Source organism: Prionailurus bengalensis, chromosome B4 (assembly GCF_016509475.1).
Source record: "Prionailurus bengalensis isolate Pbe53 chromosome B4, Fcat_Pben_1.1_paternal_pri, whole genome shotgun sequence".
NCBI lineage: Eukaryota > Metazoa > Chordata > Mammalia > Carnivora > Felidae > Prionailurus > Prionailurus bengalensis.
The window spans coordinates 29,063,899-29,086,891 of record NC_057358.1 but is presented as its reverse complement, the minus strand read 5'-3'; the positions used below and the strand labels follow the sequence as shown (position 1 = coordinate 29,086,891).

Below are 22,993 nucleotides of genomic sequence, written 5' to 3'. Positions count from 1 at the left end.
CTGCCTACATAGGCTGGAGAATGCTAAAACCTAGGCTTGCAGGGCCGAAAGCCAGAAAGTAAGTCAATTCTTCACACAGAAGGCAGAAAACCTCAGGAATTGTAGACACCAAGAGGCAGGGGTGCAAGGTAGAGCTGAAAATAGGTAGGTTTAGTGGAAAGATTATATTGGGGGCAGTAAAATGCAATCCCCTCCTACTCAAGTGCCAGAAGATTGCCCCATTCCTCAGCACAACAGAAGGAAGAAAACACTCTCTGAAGAAGCTGAACCAGAGAGACTGTGGATTCAGGGACACCAGACACAGCTGAAGTTGTGATGAGTTGCCTTACTAAAAACAGTGGCTCAGTGGGTTGAGCACCTGACTTTTGATTTTGGCTCAGGTCATGATCTCACAGTTCGTGAGATCAAGCCCTGCATCGGGCTCCATGCTGACAGTGCAGAGCCTGCTTGGGATTTTCTCTTCCTCTCTCTCTGCCCCTCCCCTCCCCTCTCAAAAATAAATTTAAAAAATTAAAAAGAAATCCATTCGTTTAGAGAATAAAAATTTAGAAAAGCATATATATGTTTATATACAAACATATATATGTTTATATATATGTTTATTTCAGTTTGGGATCAGCATACCAAAAACATTAGCATATCCAAGAAATGTTATCACATATTTGTGTACACACACACACACACACACAAGCCAGCATAACAGTTAAAAATAAACATGACACGGGGCACCTGGGTGGCTTAGTTAGTGAAGCATCTGACTCTTGATTTCAGGTCAGGTCATGATCTCATGGGTTTGTGGGATCAAGTCCCACATTGGGCTTAGTGCTGACAGTGTAGAGCCTGTTTGGGATTCTCTCTCCCTCTCTCTCTGCCCGTCCCCTGCTTGAGCTCACTCTCTCTTGCTGTCAAAATAAATAGATAAACATTTAAAAAAATAAGCATGACACACAAAAGCCAGAGATGGAAAATAAGAAAGACAAGAGAAGCATAGGTAAGAAGAAACTAAAAAAGCTGCCTGGAAGAAAAATGCAGATCACACACAGATGATCAGGACTCAGAAGGAATCAGACTTCTCAACAACAACAACAACAACAGAAGCTGCAAGATGGTAAAAAGAGCTATACAAGTTAGGTAATATAATTATAATGCACAATTTAGCTAAGCTGTGAATGATAGAATGTAAACACTGTACAATAATTAACTAAAAATGGTGATGGAAATATGTTGGGAAGATAAGGGGAAGAAAATGTGTGTGTTGAGTCAGATGAGGGGCAAAATATAAATAAAATATATATAAACTCTGATATAAAAGAGTTATATTTTCCTTTAAAAAGAATAATAAATCAGGGGCGCCCAGGTGGCTGAGTGAATTAAGCGTCCAACTCTTGACCTCAGCTCAGGTCTTGATCTGCGGGTCATGAGTAGAAGTCTCATGCTGGGCTCTGTGCTAGGTGTGAAACCTACCTAATAATAATAATAATAATAATAATAATAATAAATCAAAAAGCAGCAATAAAGGAATGTTATGTTATTTAGGACATGGAGATAAATACCGGAAAAATCGTTAAAGAGTTAAAGTGATAGCTTTGAAGAATAGAAATGAGGACTGGAGTGGGTTGAGCAAGAATTTATGTGGTTCATTGTTGTAATTCTACTTTAATTATTTTTTAAGTTTGTTTATTTTGAGAGAGAGAGGGAGAGTACACAGCAGAAGAGGGGTAGACAGAGGGAGAGAGACAGAATCCCAAGCAGGCTCTGCACCATCAGTTCAGATCCCACATGGGGCTCAAGCTTATGAACTGTGAGATCATGACCTGAGCCGAAATCAGGAGTCCAATGCTTAACCGACTAAGCCACCCAGGCGCCCCGTAATTCTATTCTTAAACAATGGATGTGTGCTATTTTGATAAAAATATTTTAAAAATATTTTCTAAAGAATTAAACTGTGGTCTTAAATAGAGTGCAGGAGTTTTCTGTCTGACTGTGAAAGAATTCTATTCTGAACAACCATTTGCAGGAGGTGGAATTTGGGGAAAGATGAATGGAGTTTGGTGGCCATAAGGAAAATTCAGGGTGAGATCACAAGACTTTGAAATTAGCAAAATATAAGGGGTCAGTGAAAAGGCCAGTTGCCAGGAATCAAGAAAGTAAGATGTTGAACAGTGAGAAAATCCTACATAAATAGGGGGAAGTCAGATGATAGAAGGCTTTGGACTCTAAGCAGAAGAATTTGAACTTGCTTAAGTAAGAAAAAAGGGAGTTGTTGTGGGTTCTCGAGCAATGCAATGATGTAATAAAGAAAGGTTTTAGGATATTTAATGTGAAAATTATTGTATGTAAAATAGTGGATATGGAAGGGAATTGTTTGGTCTCTTTCACCATTGTATCCCCAGAACCTGTCTCAGTGCCTGACTGGTAGTGGGAGCTCAACCCATACTTACTGAATAATCAAATGGAAAAGAGGCTGGGCATTGTCCTAGTAATCCAGGCATGTGGTAGTAAGGCTTGGGACTAGGAAGGGATAATAGAAATGGAAAGGAACAGGTGCCTCTTGTACACATTTCAAAACAAGAAATACTGTAATTTCCTATTCTAAATGCCCATTTAAAAAGTCATTTCACATTAAATATAAACAAATTTTCTCATAGTAATAATGTTATAAATAATGTTACATTCTTAGGCCCTCTCTAACTATAATTAGTCTAAAATATAGTCCAATCTAAGTACATATATTATGCTTAAGTAACATTTAATAGGGTCGTTTCTGGTAGATAAATTTTAAGTTCCAAGTTGTGTGTTTTCATACCAGTTGTGTATTGCCATTAATAAATTTTCAAAATTGAGCATCTTTAAACAATAACCATCTTATGACATCTCATGATTTTGTGGGTGAGGAATTTGGGCAGGCCTCAGCTGGGTGATTCTTCCGTTCCAAGGGTGTCACTTAAGATTACTCACTGATATTTATCTGCAGGGTGTACTGGTCTGGACAGTTCAAGGTGGCCTCCTTTGCAAGTCTGGAGCTTGGGCAAGGACAGCTGGAAGGCTGGGATAAGCTGGGACTATGGTTAGAGTGCCTACATAAACATGGCGTCTCTAGCAGGGTAGTTGATCTTTTTATGTGGCAGTTGAGACTTCTCTGAAAGAGTGTTCCAAGAGATCTAAGTGGAAGCTACAAGACTTCTTCCCACTTAGTCTTAGATAGCATGCAGTGCATCACAATTCTGCCACATTATATGGTTACAAGTAAGTCAAAGGGCCAGGAGAGAGGCCTAAATCCAGGGATGCTTGCTTTGTTGGAGGATCATCTTTGGTGGCTAACTTCCACAATGGAGATTTAATGTTCTAAGTTTGTATAGGTACTTAATTCCTATCCTTTTCAAACTATTCCAAAAAATACAAGAGGAAGGAAAACTTCTGATTCATTCTCTGAGGCCAGTATCACCCTGATACCAAAACCAGATAAAGACCGCACAAAAAAAGAACTACAAGCCAATATCTTTCATGAATACAGATGGAAAAATCCTCAACAAAAATATTAGCAAACACACCCAATGATACATTGAAAAAATCATACACCACGATCAAGTGGGATTTATTCCCAGGATGCAAGGGTGGTTCAATATTCGTAAAACAATCAATATGATACATCACATCAATAAGAGAAAGGATAAAAACCATATGATCATTTCAATAGATGCAGAAAAATCATTTGATAAATTACAACATCCATCACAATAAAAGCCCTCTGCAAAGTAGGTCTAAAGGGAACATACCTCAACGTAATAAAGGTCTTGTGTGATAATCCTACAGCAAACATCATACTCAATGGAGAAAAATTGAGAGCTTTTCTCCTAAGGTCAGGAATAAGACAAGGATGTCCACTCTTACCACTTTTATCCAACATAGTACTGGAAGTCCTAGCCACAGCAACCAGACAACAAAAAGAAATAAAGGGCATCCAAATTGGTAAGGAAGAAGTAAAACTCTCACTATTTGAAGATGACATGATGCTATATATAGAAAACCTGAAAGACTCCACCAAAAAACTACTAGAACTGATAAATGAATTCAGTCAAGTCGTGGGATACAAAAACAATGTACAGAAATCTGTTGCATTCCTGTACACTAATAATGAAGCAGCAGAAAGTGAAATTAAGAAAACAATTCCATTTTCCATTTACAAATACACCAAAAACAATAAAATATCTAGGAATAAGCTTAACCAAAGAGGATGAATTTCTTTTATTAGTGTTTTATGGAAGATATTCACAAACCAAGAAACAAACTCTTAACTATAGAGAAATGATGGTTACCAAAGGGAAGAGGTGGGGGAATGGGGATTAAAGTTATACTTAACATGGTAAAAAAAAAAAAAAAAAAAAAGAAAGAAAGAAAAGAAAAGAAGGGAAGAGAAAAGAAAAGAAAAGAAAAGGAATGCCTCTGTCTTTACTGTGCCAACGTTGTTTAAAGTTTTTTAAAACTTTAGCATTAGTAAAAAGATTAAATCTCAATCAATCTGTATAGGTACAAGTACCACTCACATTTTCATCAGAAAAAAGTTGTATTAATGAGTCTCAAACTGTGTCCTCAAGGAAACCTGTTTCATTGCTAATGTGGAATAATGCCAGTCTTTTCCATATTTGGAAGAAAAACTGGGATTAACCAATTTTTAAAAAGTCAATCTTTAGTTTCACTATGAAAATAATTCTTAAAGCCTATTGCCTGATACCACTATTCCTCACTGATGTGACAGGACATGTTTTTAGAAATATTTTGTTTTTCAAGTAGCATTTATCTCCTCCCTGGTCCTAGGCAGAGTCAGGTTCTTTATGCTCCCTTGCCCAGAAAAAGTGTGAATGTCAGATCCGAAAGCAGAAGGCTCTTGCAGACACTTCCCTTTCTGGATTTTGTTTTCATAAAGTCTGTGCTTCCAGAATCTGCTGTGCAGAAGGAAGGAAGAGGCAACAGTTGCAACCAAAGTGCCTTAAACAGCAGATGTTTCCAGAGCTTAATTCCTTGGCCCTTCCATCAACCTCCTTTCCTGTCCCATACCCATGAGTCACCTGAGTCACCTTTTTGGAACCCCTACTCCACGGAGACTTTGAAAATCACTGCTCTAGAGCAATCATTCCCCAGGTCTGAGGTGAAGACACAAAGGAATGGTGGAGTGGAAGTTGAGGAACTTCAGATACAAACTACCAGATTTCTCTTCTGCATGTATAAAGGATGAAGTAAACAGTGGAGTTAGAGGTACCTGGAACTTTTTCATAGCCTGAGTATGGAAGAATGCTGATACTGGTAATCAAACTGGAAAAGTTGAGCAGTTGAACTGAGTATTGGCAGGAAGCAGAGGATAATTAATTAGTCTCTAGAATGTCAAATGTAATGTTAAGGTAATGCATCCTAAACAAGGTGGCCTATAAGCTGCTAGAGGAATGGGAATGTCACACAAGTGAAAAGGTCAAGGTTGTAGATGAGAGTCTAGCAACTGTTGAAGACATGGGCTCAGAGAAAGAGCAGAGTGCTGAGGACAGGGTTGTCATGAAATCCTGTTAAAAAGATGGAAAACTAGTGGCCCACCTGCCACAACAACCTCCTTCTTTGAGTGATTGCTGCTCTCTTTCACTGAAAATTTTGTTCTCTAAAATTATAGACTATCAGAATCATTGTTTGAAATTATATCAGTAAGAATAAAACATCCTACTCTTTCTTCGAGGCTCTAAGACATAGAGAAGCTGCTTTGATTGACTTCCAAGACAGGTGCAGAGATTTGGGTCAGAGGTTTCTGAAGACAACTTTCCACATCTATCTTAACTTTGTAGTCCCCAAGGAAACAGGACCTTGGGTCCACTTGTACTCTAGACCTGAGGTCACATCTCTGCTTTGTTTGGAGCCTACTGAAACACAATTTTATTAAAATTTTACCTAAATGCCACACTTCCCCAGAGCCCTTTAACTCCATCTTTCCCTTTGTTTGGCGAGATGTCCCAGAGTTCCTCAGGTGTGAACTCTCCCTCATTGCTGTGGATCAACAAAGCTGCGTCTGTTGAAGTTTGGATTAATTTCTGGAGGCATTTGGATGGTAGGGCAAAGACTGAGCACTGGAGGTTTGTACAATCCAATCATTCATTTTTTACAAACCAGAGAAAGGGTTCCTGATTGTCTTTGCAGTTCTTCCACAGCACCTTAGAGAGACTTCCAGTTGAGAGTCATTATGGTATCCACCTTTCTAAAAAGCCACTTCAGCTTTTTAGCTGACATATAATCCACAAATTTATCCAGGTCTTTTAAGACCATCTTCAGACTCAGGTCAGTCATTCCTTCAGTGTTGAGATGGACGAGTTCCATGTATTTATTACCGGAGAAGCGGGACCTCCGATTGACTGAGGCCCTTCTCCCCAACCACCTTGCTCTTCCACATTTCTTCAGCAATCTTCTGCATTCCTTAAGAGAAATGTCCTTTTTCTTTCTTGTCTCCCCAACGCACTCTCTCAGTAAAGAGTAACCGCTTAAACCAGAGAGCCAAGCCCCACCCTTCGCTTCCAATCTTCCTTTCTCTGGGAAAGCGCTCTAAAAAGGTGGGCTAGGAACCAATTTTATCTCCAGACCAAACAGAAGGCAAACACCTCCTTATTAGGAATACAGTATTTTATTTAAACAAGCTACAACATAAGGTAGTTTTAACAAATCCCTTGACCCCTGAAGAAGAGAAAACTAAGCGCGTCCGCCTTCGCTCTGGGAAATCGTGCGGCCAGAGAATTGCCCGGTCAGGCGGCGGGGCAACCAGAGGTACTTCTATAGGAGAGCTTCCAGTAAAACTCGAATCGGCAACCCCAGGGCGAAGAGTGGCTGCAGGGCGGCGGCGCGGCCCAGCGCGGACGCGGATTGGTCATCTCGGCTGGGACCCGCCGCGCGTGCGCCGTGCTCCGCGCGCACCGCCCATCCCGCCGCTCAGTCGCCGGTCTTCGGCCTCTGAAGTGGTCGGGCGGCTGCCGGCAAGCCGGCGATCAGACTGCCCGGCGGGCGGACGGCGGGGCCGGCCTGCTGTCTCCGAGGAAGAGGGACGTGGCAATTTTTCCGGTGTCTAGAATCCCGTCGGACCCGTGCAGCCTGCCCAGGCCGACGAGGGAGAAACTGAGGAGCCGCAGACTCTCCACCCGTGCCGCCGCCATGGCTGCCATGATGGATCGGAAGTGAGCCTCAGGGCGACTGCTACCGGCGCCGGCGCTTCGAGTCTGGGTTCCCGGGCCACCGCCGCCGCGGGAAGGGCGGGCGACGCGCCAGACTGCTGACTCTCTCGGCCTTCGCGACCCCTGTCCTCAGCTCGGGCCTGCTTCCTTCCAGACTGAGAGGCGGGGAGTGGCTCCCGGTCTCCGGCCCCGGCAGCGAGGAAGATGGCGGACCCGGCCGAGTGCAACATCAAAGTGATGTGTCGCTTCAGACCTCTCAATGAGTCTGAGGTGAACCGCGGCGATAAGTACATCGCCAAGTTTCAGGGAGAAGACACGGTCATGATCGCGGTGAGTGACCAACGCCCCTACCCCCAGTCTAGCTCCTTCGGGCCTGGCCGGGCCCCGAGTTCGGGGAAGTGGCGGGGTGCAGAATTGAGAGCTAGCAGTGATGACCCCAACCCCGCCCCCGAGTAGAGTTTGCCGGTTCAGATAACCCTGGGGAGGGAGACTGCGCGGCTCCTTGGCTGTTCCTGGATCGCCCCTACCCCGATCTTAAGTGCCCAGAGAAGGGAGGCGCCTGGTCTCTGTCTGGGACACTCCCCCACCTGGGGCACTGGAGGAACTGTCCGGGGTGTAAGTTTAGTGCATATTTGCCTGTGTGTGTGTGTGTGTGTGTGTGTGTGTGTGTGTGCGCGCGCGCGCGCGCGCGCCCCCGCGCGCGCACAGTTACTGATGCTGTTGGTGTTTTGGACTACCCCAAGTTTACCATGTGTAACATGTGCAAGATTAAAGTTTAGCTAAGAACGTTGAGCTTTAAGACTAGCCCTATTGTACCTTAAATAGTGAAGATACTTAGTTTTATAGGAGATAAAGATACAACTATTTGCTGAACCGTATTGTTTGCCTCACGGGAGAAGGAAAAATTATCAAACAACTACAAATATACCTGTACCTCAAATGTTCACCCACCCGTCCTTTGAGTGATGAATGAACGTTCATGTTAACTATTATAAATGACAAATTGAGGATTGTAAAGAGTGAGTTTTCTTTTGAAATCGGAGTGATCAATTTTGTTCAATTTTATAGTAGATCTAGCAGATCAGATTGGATCAAGTAAGTGCCCAGAAAAATCTGTAATCTCTTACTGGGTTTTATGGGGTAAGAGCATAGCAAAGAGTGTTAACTTTTTGTATTATAATTATAAAGGTAAGCTTTTTAAAAAAAATTAAAATTTGACCAGTAAGCTGGATTGATTTCTTGTTAGCATTAGATCTCTACTTCTGCCTTGAAGAAAAACTGATTTTGATAATCTTAAGGACGGAGAAATAGTGTCCTTTGTACTATAAAATATAAAACATAACTAGAGTTGGCTGATCATTGTCAGGGAAACCAGAATGTAAGGTTGGTTTTTTTGTGGTCTGATCTCTGGTATCAAAAGGTCCTCTGGAAATAGAATTTCCAGGTTAAGAAGATTAAAATGAGTAGCAGAATATTACATACCTAATTGTGACTAAAAATTAAATTTATCTTTCTTGGTAATGCAATTGTGGCAGAACTTTTTTCTACATTGCTATCATGGTACAAAATCTTAATGTTAATCTTTTCTCTAATGGCATTCCATATTTAGCATATTGTTTGCACAGCCTAATTTGGAAATAGGACAAAGGGTCACAGGAGATGGGACATTGATGATTAAGAGCATTGACATAGGAGATAGGACTGAACTTCTTCAAGAGTTTCTACGTGAAACTTTGCAGAATTAAGCTCTAGGTAATGAGTGTCGTGTCATAGCCCTTTGTTGCTTGGTAGGCTTTTGGCAAACAAATCATTAGATTACTAACAACTGCCAACCACTACTGTGTAAAGACTGTACGGCTGGCTTTTTGTTAACAAGTTCATGAGAGAAACTAAATGATACCATGGTGAGACTAAGAAGTTAAGCACAGAAGTAGTCATCCTTTTCCTTTAGGATGGTATCTTCTGTGGAATCAGAGGAGGCTTGCAGGGCCTGGGTTGTTGACAGACTGGCTACTAGTTGCTCAGAGTTTTTGTGATTACTCAGCAATAACAGTGGTTGACACATTGAAGCTATTTCCTTTTTGATTTGTATTAAGAATGCCTCATTTCTGCAGATTTTTGTGTGTGTGTTTAAACAAATCTATAAGTATTACCAGGATTCATTTGTTGGAATGATAGGATTTAGGATTCACAAGATGTATTGAGAAGGCAACTTTCTGCCCAAATATGACATAAAATATGAGGACAGTTAAAACAAGTAATTACCACTGGAAGCACACATGTATTCTAGGTTGTTCCCTTTGAATAAAGTTCTTGGACGTTCCTTAACAATGTAAATAAATTTAAATGATAATAGAAATAATGAATAGGTGATTGAGTTGTGAATCTGCAATAACAGTTGGCCTTTAAGTAAACTGGTAAGCATTTTTAGTCTTTTTTTTTTTAAGTTTAAGCAAAAATACAACGGAGTCCTGTAGCCTTAAGAAATATAAGAGGACAGGTTTAGTTCATTATTTTCAAGAATTAATCTGCATTTACTGGGTCATTGGTTACTCTGAGGTCTCAATTTTTTTAATGAATTTATATTTTAAAAGGTTGGGAATTTATAAGGAATAGCTGAGAGAGTGAAATTTAAAAATTTCTAGGTAAAGTCATGTGTTGGTTTATTTTGTTCATTTTACTGGATCCTGATTCAAAAGAAATGGTTTTAAGAAGGAATTGCTGCAGTGCGTCATTTAAAACTAAATTATTTTAAACATGATTTAAACACATTTTGTAGTCTTCTGGTTAAATCAAGATTTAAAGAGTAAGTAGTTTATAATGTTACTGAATTATAGGTATAATCTGTGCTCCTTTAGAAGATAATTTTTAAGGATTCTCATTTTCATTGAAGTTCAATTTCCAATATATTGTCCAAACTTTTTTCTGTTACATCAGTGATTTTAATATAATATCCCATGGCAGGCAAATCTTGTAATCCTATAGTGTCTCTCTGTGTTTTGCAACTTTCATACAGATTTTTTTGGTAATCAAGTGCTTGTTAAAGAGGTATAAATATCACATATTGAATGAAATAAATGGATTATTTAAGGAAAACCTTTAAGTGATAAAAATAGAACGTATTTGCTTTAAATAAGAGAACTTGTTATCCACAAAAAAAGGAGGACAAGGGAAACACCGTATTTAGTTGAAATGAGCCTGCCGAAAACTCCAGGAAAAAAAAAGTCAATAGAAAAAATTATTTCTTTATGCATCATAAAAGTGGAACATGCGTATGTGTATCATTAAGTATCTTTATTAATCATTGTTCCTTATATGGTATACTGTAGAGGCTGTCAGAACCAAAAACAGGCTGTTGCAGTTCATTGAAATTAGAGGAAAGTAAAACCTAATTAGATAATCTTGTCCAGTTCCTTGCTTATAGCTCAACATGATTTCTCTTTTCAAGTGAATGATGATTTGGTGTTTGATCCTAATTACCTTAAGAGTGAACATTAAAAGAGAAGAAGTCATCATCACACCTGTACAGTTGTGGAATCTTAGCTAACAGTCATTGTCAAACTAAGGAAAATCTGATAAGCTATAATCCCATGTGATCTGAGGATCACTACTCAGAATTTTAGAGAAAGGTATATATGCCTGCTAGGAGGGTGTCCTTTATAACCAGATTTGATGTTCTGCAGATACAAACAGGAACCACTTCACTAAGAAATCTGAGGTATGGGGTGCGTGGCTGGCTCAGTCTGGAACATGCAACTCTTGATATTGGGATTTTGAGTTCAAGCCCCACGTTGGGTGTAGAAACTACCTAAAATTAAAATCTTAAAAAAAAAAAAAAGAAAGAAATCTGAGGTATGGTTGCAATTCAGATAAACATTCCTATTTGGTTTTGTCCACTTGAAGCCTAAGTCAGATATGAATGTATCTTATGACTTGGGGTATCTCTGAAGGTTCATAGAAATAAGACTATATAATGTACATTTCAAGGCAAAGAACCAGGATTTTTAAGATAACGGATGTCTAGATTGTGAGTGTTCCTTTGTTTAATTCATTTGAAAGATTTTTAATTAAGAGATGTCCCTTAATTGTAGACCCATTAGAAGTTTTTATGTTTCATGTATCTTGTTTTTCATCCCAGGAAGCTATGGTCAGTTAGTAACTTCAGGTCTTGATCTCTAATCAAAACATTTGCCTTATTTAACAAAATTACAGTTTAGTTTTGGAATTTAAAATAAAACTTTTGTCAACTTAATGCTTATAAGTACTTAATTTTTGATTTAACAATGATCTAACATCTAAAAAAAATCACTCAATCCTAGCTTAATTATTTTTTAGTTTGCGTATTTGCGATAAGGAATGCTATAGTTAAACAGCTGTATAAAAGTACTTTTGAGGCAGGTTTTACTATTATCCATTATTTTGGGTATATCCCTTACTAAGTGAAAGTTTAAGACCACTGTTTTTATTGATGTGATAATGGAGATGACTTAAAACTCAGTCGTGTTTGTTCTTTATATACATATATAATTTTTTAAGTTTATTTATTTTGAGAGAGACAGTGTGAGCAGGGGAGAGGGAGGGAAAGAGAGAGAGAAAGAGAAAGAGAAAGGATCCCAAGCAGGCTCCACACTGTCAGCGCAGAGCCCGACAGGGGGCTTGAACTCATGAAACTGAGATCCTGACCTGAGTTGAAACCAAGAATCAGACACTCAACCAGCTGAGCCACCCAGGCACTCCTGTTCTTTGTATTTTTTATTTTTATTTTAAAAATTTGTAAAGTTTATTTATTTTGAGAGAGTGTAAGTGGGATAGGGACAGAGCAGGGGCGGGGTGGGGGGGGAGTAGCGAATTCCAAACAGGCTCCGCACGGTCAGTGCAGAGCCCTATGTGAGGCTTGAACCCACAAACCTCGAAGTAGTGACCGGAGCTGAAATTGAGAGTCTGACGCTCAACTAACGGAGCCACCCAGGCACCCTTCTTTATATTTTCGAAATGTTTAACAAAATTGTATTACTTGACTTACTTTGGAGGATGCAATTGTCTTCATGCTATTACCTATTTTCTGTTGATTAGTTTGTTTCATGCAAGCAAAATTTGAATTAATCATTGTTTAATTCTTGTTTTCATAGTATCTTTTATACATTTTTTATTAAATGTATATTTTGGCTAATTGCAGTCTGTTCTTGACTCTTTACCATGAGTTCTTTTTTTTTTTTTTTTTTTTAATTTTTTTTTCAACGTTTATTTATTTTTGGGACAGAGAGAGACAGAGCATGAACGGGGGAGGGGCAGAGAGAGAGGGAGACACAGAATCGGAAACAGGCTCCAGGCTCTGAGCCATCAGCCCAGAGCCCGACGCGGGGCTCGAACTCACGGACCGCGAGATCGTGACCTGGCTGAAGTCGGACGCTTAACCGACTGCGCCACCCAGGCGCCCCTACCATGAGTTCTTTAATGCCAGATGCTGACTCCATTTCAATTCAGTTAACATTGCATGACCACTTACATTAGATCTTAGTATACAGCTTCTTACCTTAGTATTCAAGATTCTACCCAGCCTTATTCTCTGTTCTTTGAACTCTACAGTCTGTACTAGCTAAATAACATTTCTAAAACTCTGTTAATCCTTTACGATATCTGATACCTGATAGGTGCTAAATGTTTGCTGGATACATACAGAGGAAAAGTTACTTTCTTTTTGCATAGGAAGAATTAGCATGGTTTATCTGTGGATGGGGATTGTTTTTTGATTGTACATGTGTTTGTTTTCAATCACGATTATGTCTTATAAAATCAGTAAAAGAGTAGATTTTTTTTTTTTTTTAGTTGCACCTGTAAAATTGAATGTTAATGTCTTTGTAGAACCTTAGTGAAAGGACATTTAGGCAAAGAATAATCAGACATTGAGATGCCTACTTTTAATTGAATACCAAAGTGAGGTCATTTTAGTATATCCTTTAGGAATGCTTTCAGCTGCAGAAGGAAAACAACTAATAATGGTTTAAATAAATATGAGGTTATTTTTCTCAAATATAAAAAGTCTGCAGATAGGCCCTTACTGCTACTTTAATGACTCTGTTATCTGTTGTCATCCTTAAGTTAATTGATTTATCATGATGTTTGTAAGATGGATGCTACAGCTCCATCATTCCAGAAAGGAGAAAGGGCAGCTTCAGCTGAGATGGTCCTTTTTATCAGAAAACAACCGTTTCCCCGAGACCCTTCAGGAGACCATCACTTTATTTACAGAATCCAGAACTGGGTCATGTGTCCACTAGTTGCAAGGAGACTAGGCTATCTGGTGGTTAGCTTCCCAACGTATGTAGTGGAAACTGGCATGGGGAAGGGGAATTAGGAATGACTTTGGATAGCCCTTTAAGAGTGTCTGTTTTGTTGTAATTTTCATTATATTATTGCAGACTTTGGGGAAGGAGACTGGGATGTAGTTTCTAAAAAGTAAGGTCTTTTTTTTTTAGCTAAGGCCTGAGAAGTCTTCTGTAATGTTAAGGATTGTTTGGGAAGTCATGATTGTTTTATATTTTAGGGTCCAGTGTCTGTCCTTTCCTTTAGGAGCAGGTAGAAAGCAGGCATACACTTCCTTTCAAATACTTAGAATCCCCTTGCCCTCCTCTCATCTGTGCATGCTTACTTTTTCTCCTTGATTACTAGATTGTTCCTGCCAGCATTTAAACTTGCTCAGGTCTTACCCATCTTTAAAAAAAATTTTTTTAGACCTGTAGCCTGATTTCTGCTCTATTCAGTTACTTCTAATACTTTTTAAATCTCTTTCCAGTCTGACCTTTGTCATTGGATACTTTTCAGTTTTGCCTTGACCTCACAGCTATATTTGACACAATCAGTCCCTCCTTGATAATTCTTCCTTGACTTGCATAGACACTGATTTTTTTCATTCCATCCCTGTGGCTCATTCATCAGACAATATCAGCAGTGTTCTAAATGAGTCCCCAAGATCCTTTCAGGGGACCCAGAAGGTCAAAACTATTTTCAAAATAACACTAAGATGTTATTTGCCTTTTTCATTGTGTTGTCATTTACATTTGATCTTTGCTCCTTAAACTTCCAACTTAACTTCTTTTGGCTTCCTGCATTCTACAAGCTTTCTGCCGTAGGATCTTTAAGCATCCCAATACCTAGCTAGGCTACTTCCCACCCTCACCCTCCCATGACTAGTATTGAAGAGACAGGTAGTGAGCTATTCCTCAGTTCTTAAACATCCCTTCTCCAGAATCATTCCCTGCTATATTTCTGCTTTCTCCCAGACTTGGGTTCTTCTTTTATATGCTGTCACAGCACTCCATTGCATGAGTCAGATATCTAGTCATTTAATTATTTGTCTGATGCCTGCCCCACTATTACTTATGCTCCATTAAAGTAGAGAGTGTATCTATCTTGGTCATCATTCTAGTAAGATGTCTAGTATATTAGGCATTCCATAAATATTTGTTAAATGAATGAATGATTGGAAAGCTGTTGCAGTAAAATGAAAAGCCTAATGGGAGTAGTGGAAGGAGCTCTGAACTGAACGGAGATTTGGATTTAAATTTTAGTTTTGTCATTAACACTGTTTATACCTTTCAGGATTCTAGTTTCCTTGTCTGCAAAATGATACTATTGAAAATAGAGCCTCAGTACTTGCCAGAGTAGACACTCATTAAATAAAAATTCACTCAACAATATTTCACTATCATAGTAGTGCTAGGCCCTGGAAATCTAACAAAGACATTTTTGGTTTTGTAAAGTTTATTCTAGTGAATTTGTACTTAGTGATCCCTAAGGTCCTTTCTACAAAGATACTATGACATGAAGTAATGCATAGTAAGTACTCTATTTCAAAGGTTAAATATATGATGACATCTTTAAAGGAGCTTAGAAGTGTCCATTCACCTTTAATTTGTGATGTTGACACCTTTGTTTCTGTTTTTCAGTCCAAGCCTTATGCATTTGACCGAGTGTTCCAGTCAAACACCTCTCAAGAGCAAGTATATAATGATTGTGCAAAGAAGATTGTTAAAGGTAAATATATTGCTATGTTGTCCCAGCAATAAGTAAAATTTGTTTGTGATCTTCTTCATTTACCCAACATTTTTTTTTTCATTTTAATTGCCCCCCCCGTTTTTAGTTAATTGTAGAAGACAGTTTAATAAAAAAGATAACATACAATTAGTAAACACACTGTTGCTCAAATTCCATGATCTAATTCATATACAGTACCTAGTGAAGGGTATTATAAGAATTTTAGTGTTAACACACCTATTCTAAAAGATGCATTTCTATTAGGTATTCCCAGGAGAGTTTCTAAGGTAGCAGTTATAGAAATACAGCAGCATGAGAATGACTACAAAATAGTTAGACAAGTTTCTAAAAAATAGTAGAAAATGGTAGCAATCTATCATTCTTCCATTCCATTGTTATTTCTTCCCCAAAGACTTCTCTTGTGTTCAACAGAAAAATGCTGGAAGAAGTGTGTACATTCCAGTTAATACTATTAATTTGTACTAAGATTTTCCAAGTTTATATTTTCTAAAACCATAGAACCCTAGAGTTGAGAGAGGGTATGAGTGATATCCCAGTGAATACTAGGATAGAGGGGATGGGATTCGGTATAAAAGTGGACAGGTTAGGGTTAAGTAGGAGCACAGACAATTCATCCAGTAACAGGAGAACAGGTAGAGTTTTTGGAGAGAAGTCTATAGGTGTGATGGAAGAAAAATGCAGATCTTTTCATATTCCATTTTGTATGTGATACAGGGAGCAAAGTCATCACAGAATGAAGATGAGGGGGAGGGGGTCCTAGGAAAAAGAATGAAGTTGTCTGGCAATAGAAGTGAATGGATTAGGGAAATGTGGCAGTATTGCCAGGCAGCATTAAGGGCCCACTTGAAGTTAGTAGCCAGAAGAGTTGAATTTACCTAGTTGGTGTTTTACCAGATGAGTACAAAAGAGGGAGAGAAAGGCAGGAGAATTAATTGAGGCTGTAGTCAAGAGAATGATGATAATAGTGAACCATAGAATCTACGGTGAGTGAGGGGAAGGAGAAGCACAGGTGGGAGAAATGGGTTTGAGGGACATGAAAAGAAGCGGTAAGGTTAGTATATTATAGTCTTTGTGGGGTCAAAGGTTTGTTGGAATCAGGGTACTAGAAGGAATAATAGGGGGTAGATACTTAATTGGCCTTAGGGAAACAGTGTAGTTAGTAATTAAATAAAAGGTCTAGAATGTAACTGTAGAATTGACATCTGAAGGAGTAAAGGACAAGAGATCATGGAGAAAACTAGGCCCAGGATCTGAGAGACCAGGGTATTTTAATAGGATCATCTACTAAATGGACACTGGAACCACCAAGAATTACAACAGGAATAGTATTGATGAGAGACAGTGGACTGGATGTTGAAATCTTCATAGAAAGATGGAGAACTAACTTGATTCTATAAATGATTACAATGAAGAGGAACAGGCAGTGTCCTCTTTTGTTTGTAGGCATCAAGTAATTTTCCAAATGAATCTGTCATAGAACACAATTACATTACATTCTTTGATTTTAACATACTTTTTTTAATCAGTACAGCCTAAGATTTTACATGAGCTTTTTTTTTTTTAATGTTTATTTCTTTATTTTTGATGGGGTGGGGGGGGTGGGGAGAGGCAGAGAGAGGAGACTGAGAATCCCAGGCAAGCTCTGCACTGTCAGCACAGAGCCCAATGCAGGGCTTGAACTCATGAACCTTTGAGGTCATGACCTGAGCTGAAATCAAGAGTCGATGCTTAACCGACTGAGCCACCCGGGTGCCCCACATTCACTACTCAGTTATTGATTCATAAGCTCATGGGCAACTTAAATGTACAGATCTTTTTCACATCTCCTGTGGCCAACATTAAACCCTCTTCCACACTTGAGTATTGGAGTTTTAAAATTTGACTAGAGGGGCGCCTGGGTGGCTCAGTCAGTTGGGCGTCCGACTTCAGCTCAGGTCATGATCTCATGGTTTGTGAGTTTGAGCCCCGCATTTGGCTCTGTACTGACAGCTCAGAGCCTGGAGCCTGCTTCAGATTGATTATGTGTCTCCCTCTCTGCCCCTCTCCCTGCTCGCTCGCTAGCTCGCTCGCTCGCTTGCTTGCCCTCCCTCCCTCCCTCTCTCTCCCTCCCTCCCTCTCTCTCTCCCCCTCCCCCTCTCCCCTTCTCTCCTAAGTAAACATTAAAATAAATAAAATAAAATTTGACTATCAGCTTTCAAAGTGTGGATTCCATCTTATCATTTCAACTCTTGATTATATTTTGAGTGTTGTTTTTATGGTTATCTTATTGGGATATATGTTGGCTGTCAGCGTATTTGATAAGTCTGTTATGATGTCAGGGACTTGGAATTTTTTTTTAAGCTTTTTATAGGTGTTGTTGTTTGAAAAATATGACTCTAAATCATTTATAAAATGCTTAACGGGAGGCGCCTGAGTGGCTCAACTGGTTAAGTGTCCAACTTTGGTTTTGGCTCAGGTCATGATCTCATGATTTGTGGGATTGAGCCCAGTGCTCTGCCTCTCCCCCCACTCAAAGTATAATAAGTTTTAATAAAGGCTTAATGGGCTGTGTTCCTTTGCCTAGTCTTCTGAAAACTAAATAAGGTTTTTGGCAGTTAATTAAATCACACTGGGTATCCATCCAACTTCAGATTCTCTTAAAAAGTTACCTAGTTCTTAGCTTGTCACATATCAACAAAAATTTGATGAAAAATTTGGATCCTTTTATGAAGTCATGGTACATGAGGCTGGTGTTTCCCCAGAGTATCAGTTGGGTGACCGTATCGAGACAGGAAATGAGTTTAGTTCAACCATAGCTTTTCCTTAGTGAAATTTTGTATACTTGTCTGTAGTTCCCATAATCTATCATTTTTCCTTTTTGAAAATGAGTATAACATTTACAAGTTAGTAATCTGCTGTTAACTTTTCATTCCCCATGGCTTTTAAAAATTAGCTTGGTGGCTGTGAAGTTTTTATCCATGGAACGTGTTTCTCCTATAACTAAAAACCTGGGCTCATTTAAATCCATTCTCTGGATGTCTTATCCACTTCAGCCTTAAAGTCTTTCTTGGCAGTGTTTATTTTGTTGTTCCATTTTGAGGATAATTGTGTAGAAGATGGTAATAAAATGGGAATACCTCTGTCTTATATTATCTGTTAACATTTTATTCTCTGGGCTATGCAAGTCTACTCATATATTAGTCTTTTTCTGAATATTTTAAAATCTCTTTTTAGGGCCTTAACTTTTTTGTTTTGACTAGACTCACTCATTATGGACTTCTGTTTTTCTCATGCTGTTCTAGTGATTTTTATCTCTTTTGTACATCCTTAATTAGTCTCTTAATAATAGTTTCATACTTACCTTTCTCAGAACCCTTTGTAATCTGAAGTCCTGAGGTACATGTTTCTATTACCTTCTGTTCTTTTTCATTACTGTTTACAATTTTAAGATGACATGATTCATTTAGTGAAATTTCCCTCCTGTTCTCAAAATTTGATCCCTTTTACTTCACAACAAATTTCTGTTTTACTGTTTAGAACTGAATTCTGAGAGCAGTTCATTTGTTTGCATTATGGTTAAGAACACAGGCTTTGGAATCAGACAGACCTAGATTGAAATCCAGGCTCTGCCACTTTCTAGCTGTGCGACTTTTGGCAAGTTACCTAACCTTCCTTTTTTTAAAAAAATTTTTTTTTAACATTTATTTATTTTTGAGAGAGAACACAAGCAGGGAGGAACAGAGAGAGAGAGACACAGAATCCAAAGCAGGCTCCAGGCTCTGAGCTGTCAGCACGGAGCCCGACACGGGGCTCAAACTCACAGACTGCGAGATCAAGACCTGAGCTGAAGTCAGCCACCCAACCAACTGAGCCACCCGGGCACCACTTTTTTATATATATGTATTTAAAATTTTTTTTTAACATTTATTTATTTTTGAGAGACAGAGACAGGTTACCTAACCTTTCTAAGTCTCCATTTCCTGTTCTGTAAAATGAGGGTACTGTGAATATTTAAAAAGATGATTCATGGAGGGACGCCTGAGTGGCTCTGTTGGTTAAGCATCTGGCTCTTGGTTTCGGCTCATGTCGTGATCTCACGCAGTCCATGGGATCAAGCCTCAAATTGAGCTCTGTGATGACAGTGTGGAGACTGCTTGGGTTTCTCACTTCTCTCTCTCTACCCCTCTGCATGCTCTGCTCTCTCTTTCAAAATAAATTAATTAAAAAAAAAAATTCAAGAAAAAGAACTTCACCCAGGGCCTGGTATGAAGAAGCAAATACACAACAGATATCAACTGATGTTTGTTTCCTCTGTCTTCTAAGAGAGGAAATTATTTTATTAATTGAATCATCATAATTGTGCTTAGGGTAACTCAGTCTACAATATTTTCACTCTACAAAATTAAGCTTCAAGCAACTATTACAATAGAAAGTTCTGTCACTGTCTCTCTCCAGCTTCTTTGCCAGCTTGTAATTTGTATTAAGAAAGTATCACCTGGCTATGACTTGCTCCTTTTATCTTCACCCAAATGCTGTCTACCATTTTGGAGAAGGCTGGATATTGATAGTAGGTAGTGGGACTTGTCCTGGGCAAGAACATGAATGTGGCAGAGTTAACGATAGATACATAGATGTAAGGAGAGAGATGAGGTAGAGGTAGGTGGTGAGTGCCTGGTGAGGTATGAGGACAGGAAACCAATTTAAATACATGGCAGGTTGTCCTTGAGACAGTTATTGGCACACAAATCAGGTGGAAGGCCATGGTTAGAAACTGTTGGTAGGCAGTAGTCAGCAAAATGATAGGTGAATTGGTATTTCTTCTGAGATGTGGATTTGATGAGCAAGCTGCCAAGGACGACCTGAAAGCAGCTAGTACTCTTTGGGCTCCTGATGGTTCACTGAAGCATTGTTTCATAAATTTCTGTACAAGTTTATGTTGTATAACTTTATTATGTACAAAGTTATTACCTTTTCCTTTCTATAGATTCACTAGATAGGTTTTCTTTATTTTGAGCAAGGTTTACCCACTTGTATTCTCTCGTGAATTCCAAATTTGAGGGATGTCTCTTCAGTTCTCTGTATGAAGTAGTTGTCATTTATTCAGTACTTGCTATATGCTAGTCATCTTACCAGTCCTTAATAGATTTCTCTGTTTCCTACCGGAGCTTCCTGACCTGAACTGTTTGCCACTTCATTTACTTTTAATTTTTCCAGATGTGGCCTCCCATATATTTATTTCAGTTCCTGTGTTCCTTGATAATACAGTACAGGGGTCAAGAGTATGTCTTTAGAGCCAGGACTGTCTGGGTTTGCATCCCAGCTCTATCTTACTAGCTGTGGAAGTATGGGCAAATTAATATCTCTGTTCCTCAGTTTTGTTCTCTGTAAAGTAGGACTAAAAATAGTACCTTTCACAGGGTTTTGTGAGAATTGAATACATTAATGTATGAAAAATTATTAGAGCCTGGCACATTTTATGCTCTCAGATGTTAACAATTTTCTGATTTGTAATTCTCATAGCCTTAAGCAGACATTTTGCTGATGAGGAACCTGAAGTTCAGAGAGAGAATTGACTTTTAGAAGGTGTTATGCTGTTGTCTTGCTTACTAAATGTTTTTCTTTCTTTTTTTAACGTTTTATTTATTTTTGAGAAAGAGAGCACGCGAATGAGGGGGGGCAGGTGGGGACAAGATCAGAAGCGGGCTCTGAGCTGATAGCAGAGAGTCTGATGAGGGCTGGAACTCACAAACTGTGAGATCATGGCCTGAGCCGAAGTCAGATGCTCATCTGACTGAGCCACCCAGGTGCCCCTAAATATTTTTCATTTTTACAGAGTATGAAAGAAGTAATATTTGTCTATAGTTGTCCATCCCTGTTTCTCACAAGAACAGCAAAAGTGTATTTTAAAGGGTGAGGGAGGCATTAGAAAGATGCTGTGTGTTTGTAATGGTAACAATTATTCAGCAAGCATTCAAGTCCCTACTAAGTGCCAGTCACTGTGCTAGGAGTTAAACACAGTCCTGGCTTCAAGGAGTTTACAAGCAGGTGAGGAAGGTAGACAAGTTAATTGACTGTTGCAATAGAGGAAGGCAGACAAGTTAATTGACTGTTGCAATATACAGTAATAAGTATAATCTTTAAATGTAGATGCTGTAAGAACACATAGGATAAGCTGCTCATCCAAATTTATTTGGGGTGGTTTATGGTGTTGGGTTGGAGAAAAAAGTAAAGCCTAAGCTAGTCTTACAAGATGCACAAAGGGGCGCCTGGGTGGCTCAGTTGGTTAAGCATCCGACTTCAGCTCAGGTCATGATCTCACGGTCTGTGAGTTCGAGCCCTGCGTCGGGCTCTGTGCTGACCGCTCAGAGCTTGGAGCCTGCTTCAGATTCTGTGTCTCCCTCTCTCTCTGTCCCCCTGCTCATGCTCTGTCTCTGTCTCAAAAATAAATAAAAACATTTTTAAAAAAGATGCACAAAGAGTAGGAAGGAGAAAGACGGGTGCCTTGTGGGCAGAGGTGACATTGCATCAAGGCATACCCACCTGAGAAGAGCATCATGAATGTGGGAAACAACATACATTATGGTATGACTGAAGTTGAACCATGTGAATTTGTCAGATTTGATCATTTTGACCACCAAAAGAGCATTGTGAGAGGAAGGATGATGGGAGGTGGAGCTGAAAAAGCAAACAAGAGCCAGGTCAAAAAGAGCCTAATTTTACCTGATTACAAATGTATGCTCTCCAGGACTTTTAAACAGATGAGTATTATTTTTTATTTTTTTAAAGATTCATCCTCAGGATGGGTACATTTCATTGTATATAAATTTTTTACCTCAGGGATGGAAACTGGAAAATGAATCCTAGTTAATGATATATGCATAGTGAAGAATTTTAGGTGAAAGTGTACTGAAGTCTGCAGGTTACATTGAAATGCATTAAAAAATGAGATGGATGGATAGATACATGATTAAACAGTAAAATTATAAAATGTTACCGATCAGATTTTAGTGGTTATAGGAGTGTTCCCTGTAAAATGTATTCACTTTTTCTGTATGTTTAGATTTGTTGGGGGTAATTCACTAGAGAAAGCAAAGTCAGGGCTGGATATGAAGGTAGGCAAGAATTATTTTCCTACCTATAAAGTAAGTTTATAAACTTACTTTAATTATAATGTGGTATGTCTAGAAATCACCTCTAATCAGTCATTGTTCTATCCCTTGCGCCCAGAGCAGAGCTTAGATCCTAGCAGGTGTCCAATAAATATTTGAATGTTGAATATTCCATAATCTCTGTAATCATATGAAATTTTTTAAGTTATGCTTGAAGTCCCAAATACAAATGTATTGTATACATTTGTTATCCTAGGTCCCTTCACATAACATAGTTTCACATAACCACAAATAATACTGTAATATTCTGTAGACATGCTAGTAAATATGATCTTGAGAAAGTCACTTGTACACTTACCAGTATTTATTAAGTATTTATTTTGGTGGTTGCTAGGTATTTGGATCGTATCATGAATAGATATATCAAAAATTTGGATTTGATTAAAAGATATTAAGCAGAGGGTGTGACATAGACATACTGAGAACAATTATGTGTAAAGGAAGTGAATTGGAAAGGGTCTAGTACTTTTTTCTCTAGATGATTTCTTACTCAAAATTATACTGCAATGCCATCCATTTTAAATGGGATAGAAGATCTCTTAAAATTTTCCCAGGGGAGTAAATACCTTCTGTTGTTGTTGTTGTTGTTGTTGTTGT

The 22,993-nt window shown here is 38.9% G+C and overlaps 1 protein-coding gene across 1 annotated transcript in view; it reads left to right on the top strand.

The window, feature by feature from the left end:
• The first annotated feature begins 6,902 nt into the window (after positions 1-6,902).
• KIF5B (kinesin family member 5B) overlaps positions 6,903-22,993 on the top strand; it is a 50,408-nt gene continuing 34,317 nt past the window's right edge. The window contains exons 1-2 of the mRNA XM_043563477.1: positions 6,903-7,523; positions 15,140-15,227. Coding sequence (XP_043419412.1) covers positions 7,398-7,523; positions 15,140-15,227 — 214 coding nt within the window. The 5' untranslated portion in view covers positions 6,903-7,397. The remainder of the gene's footprint in view (positions 7,524-15,139; positions 15,228-22,993) is intronic.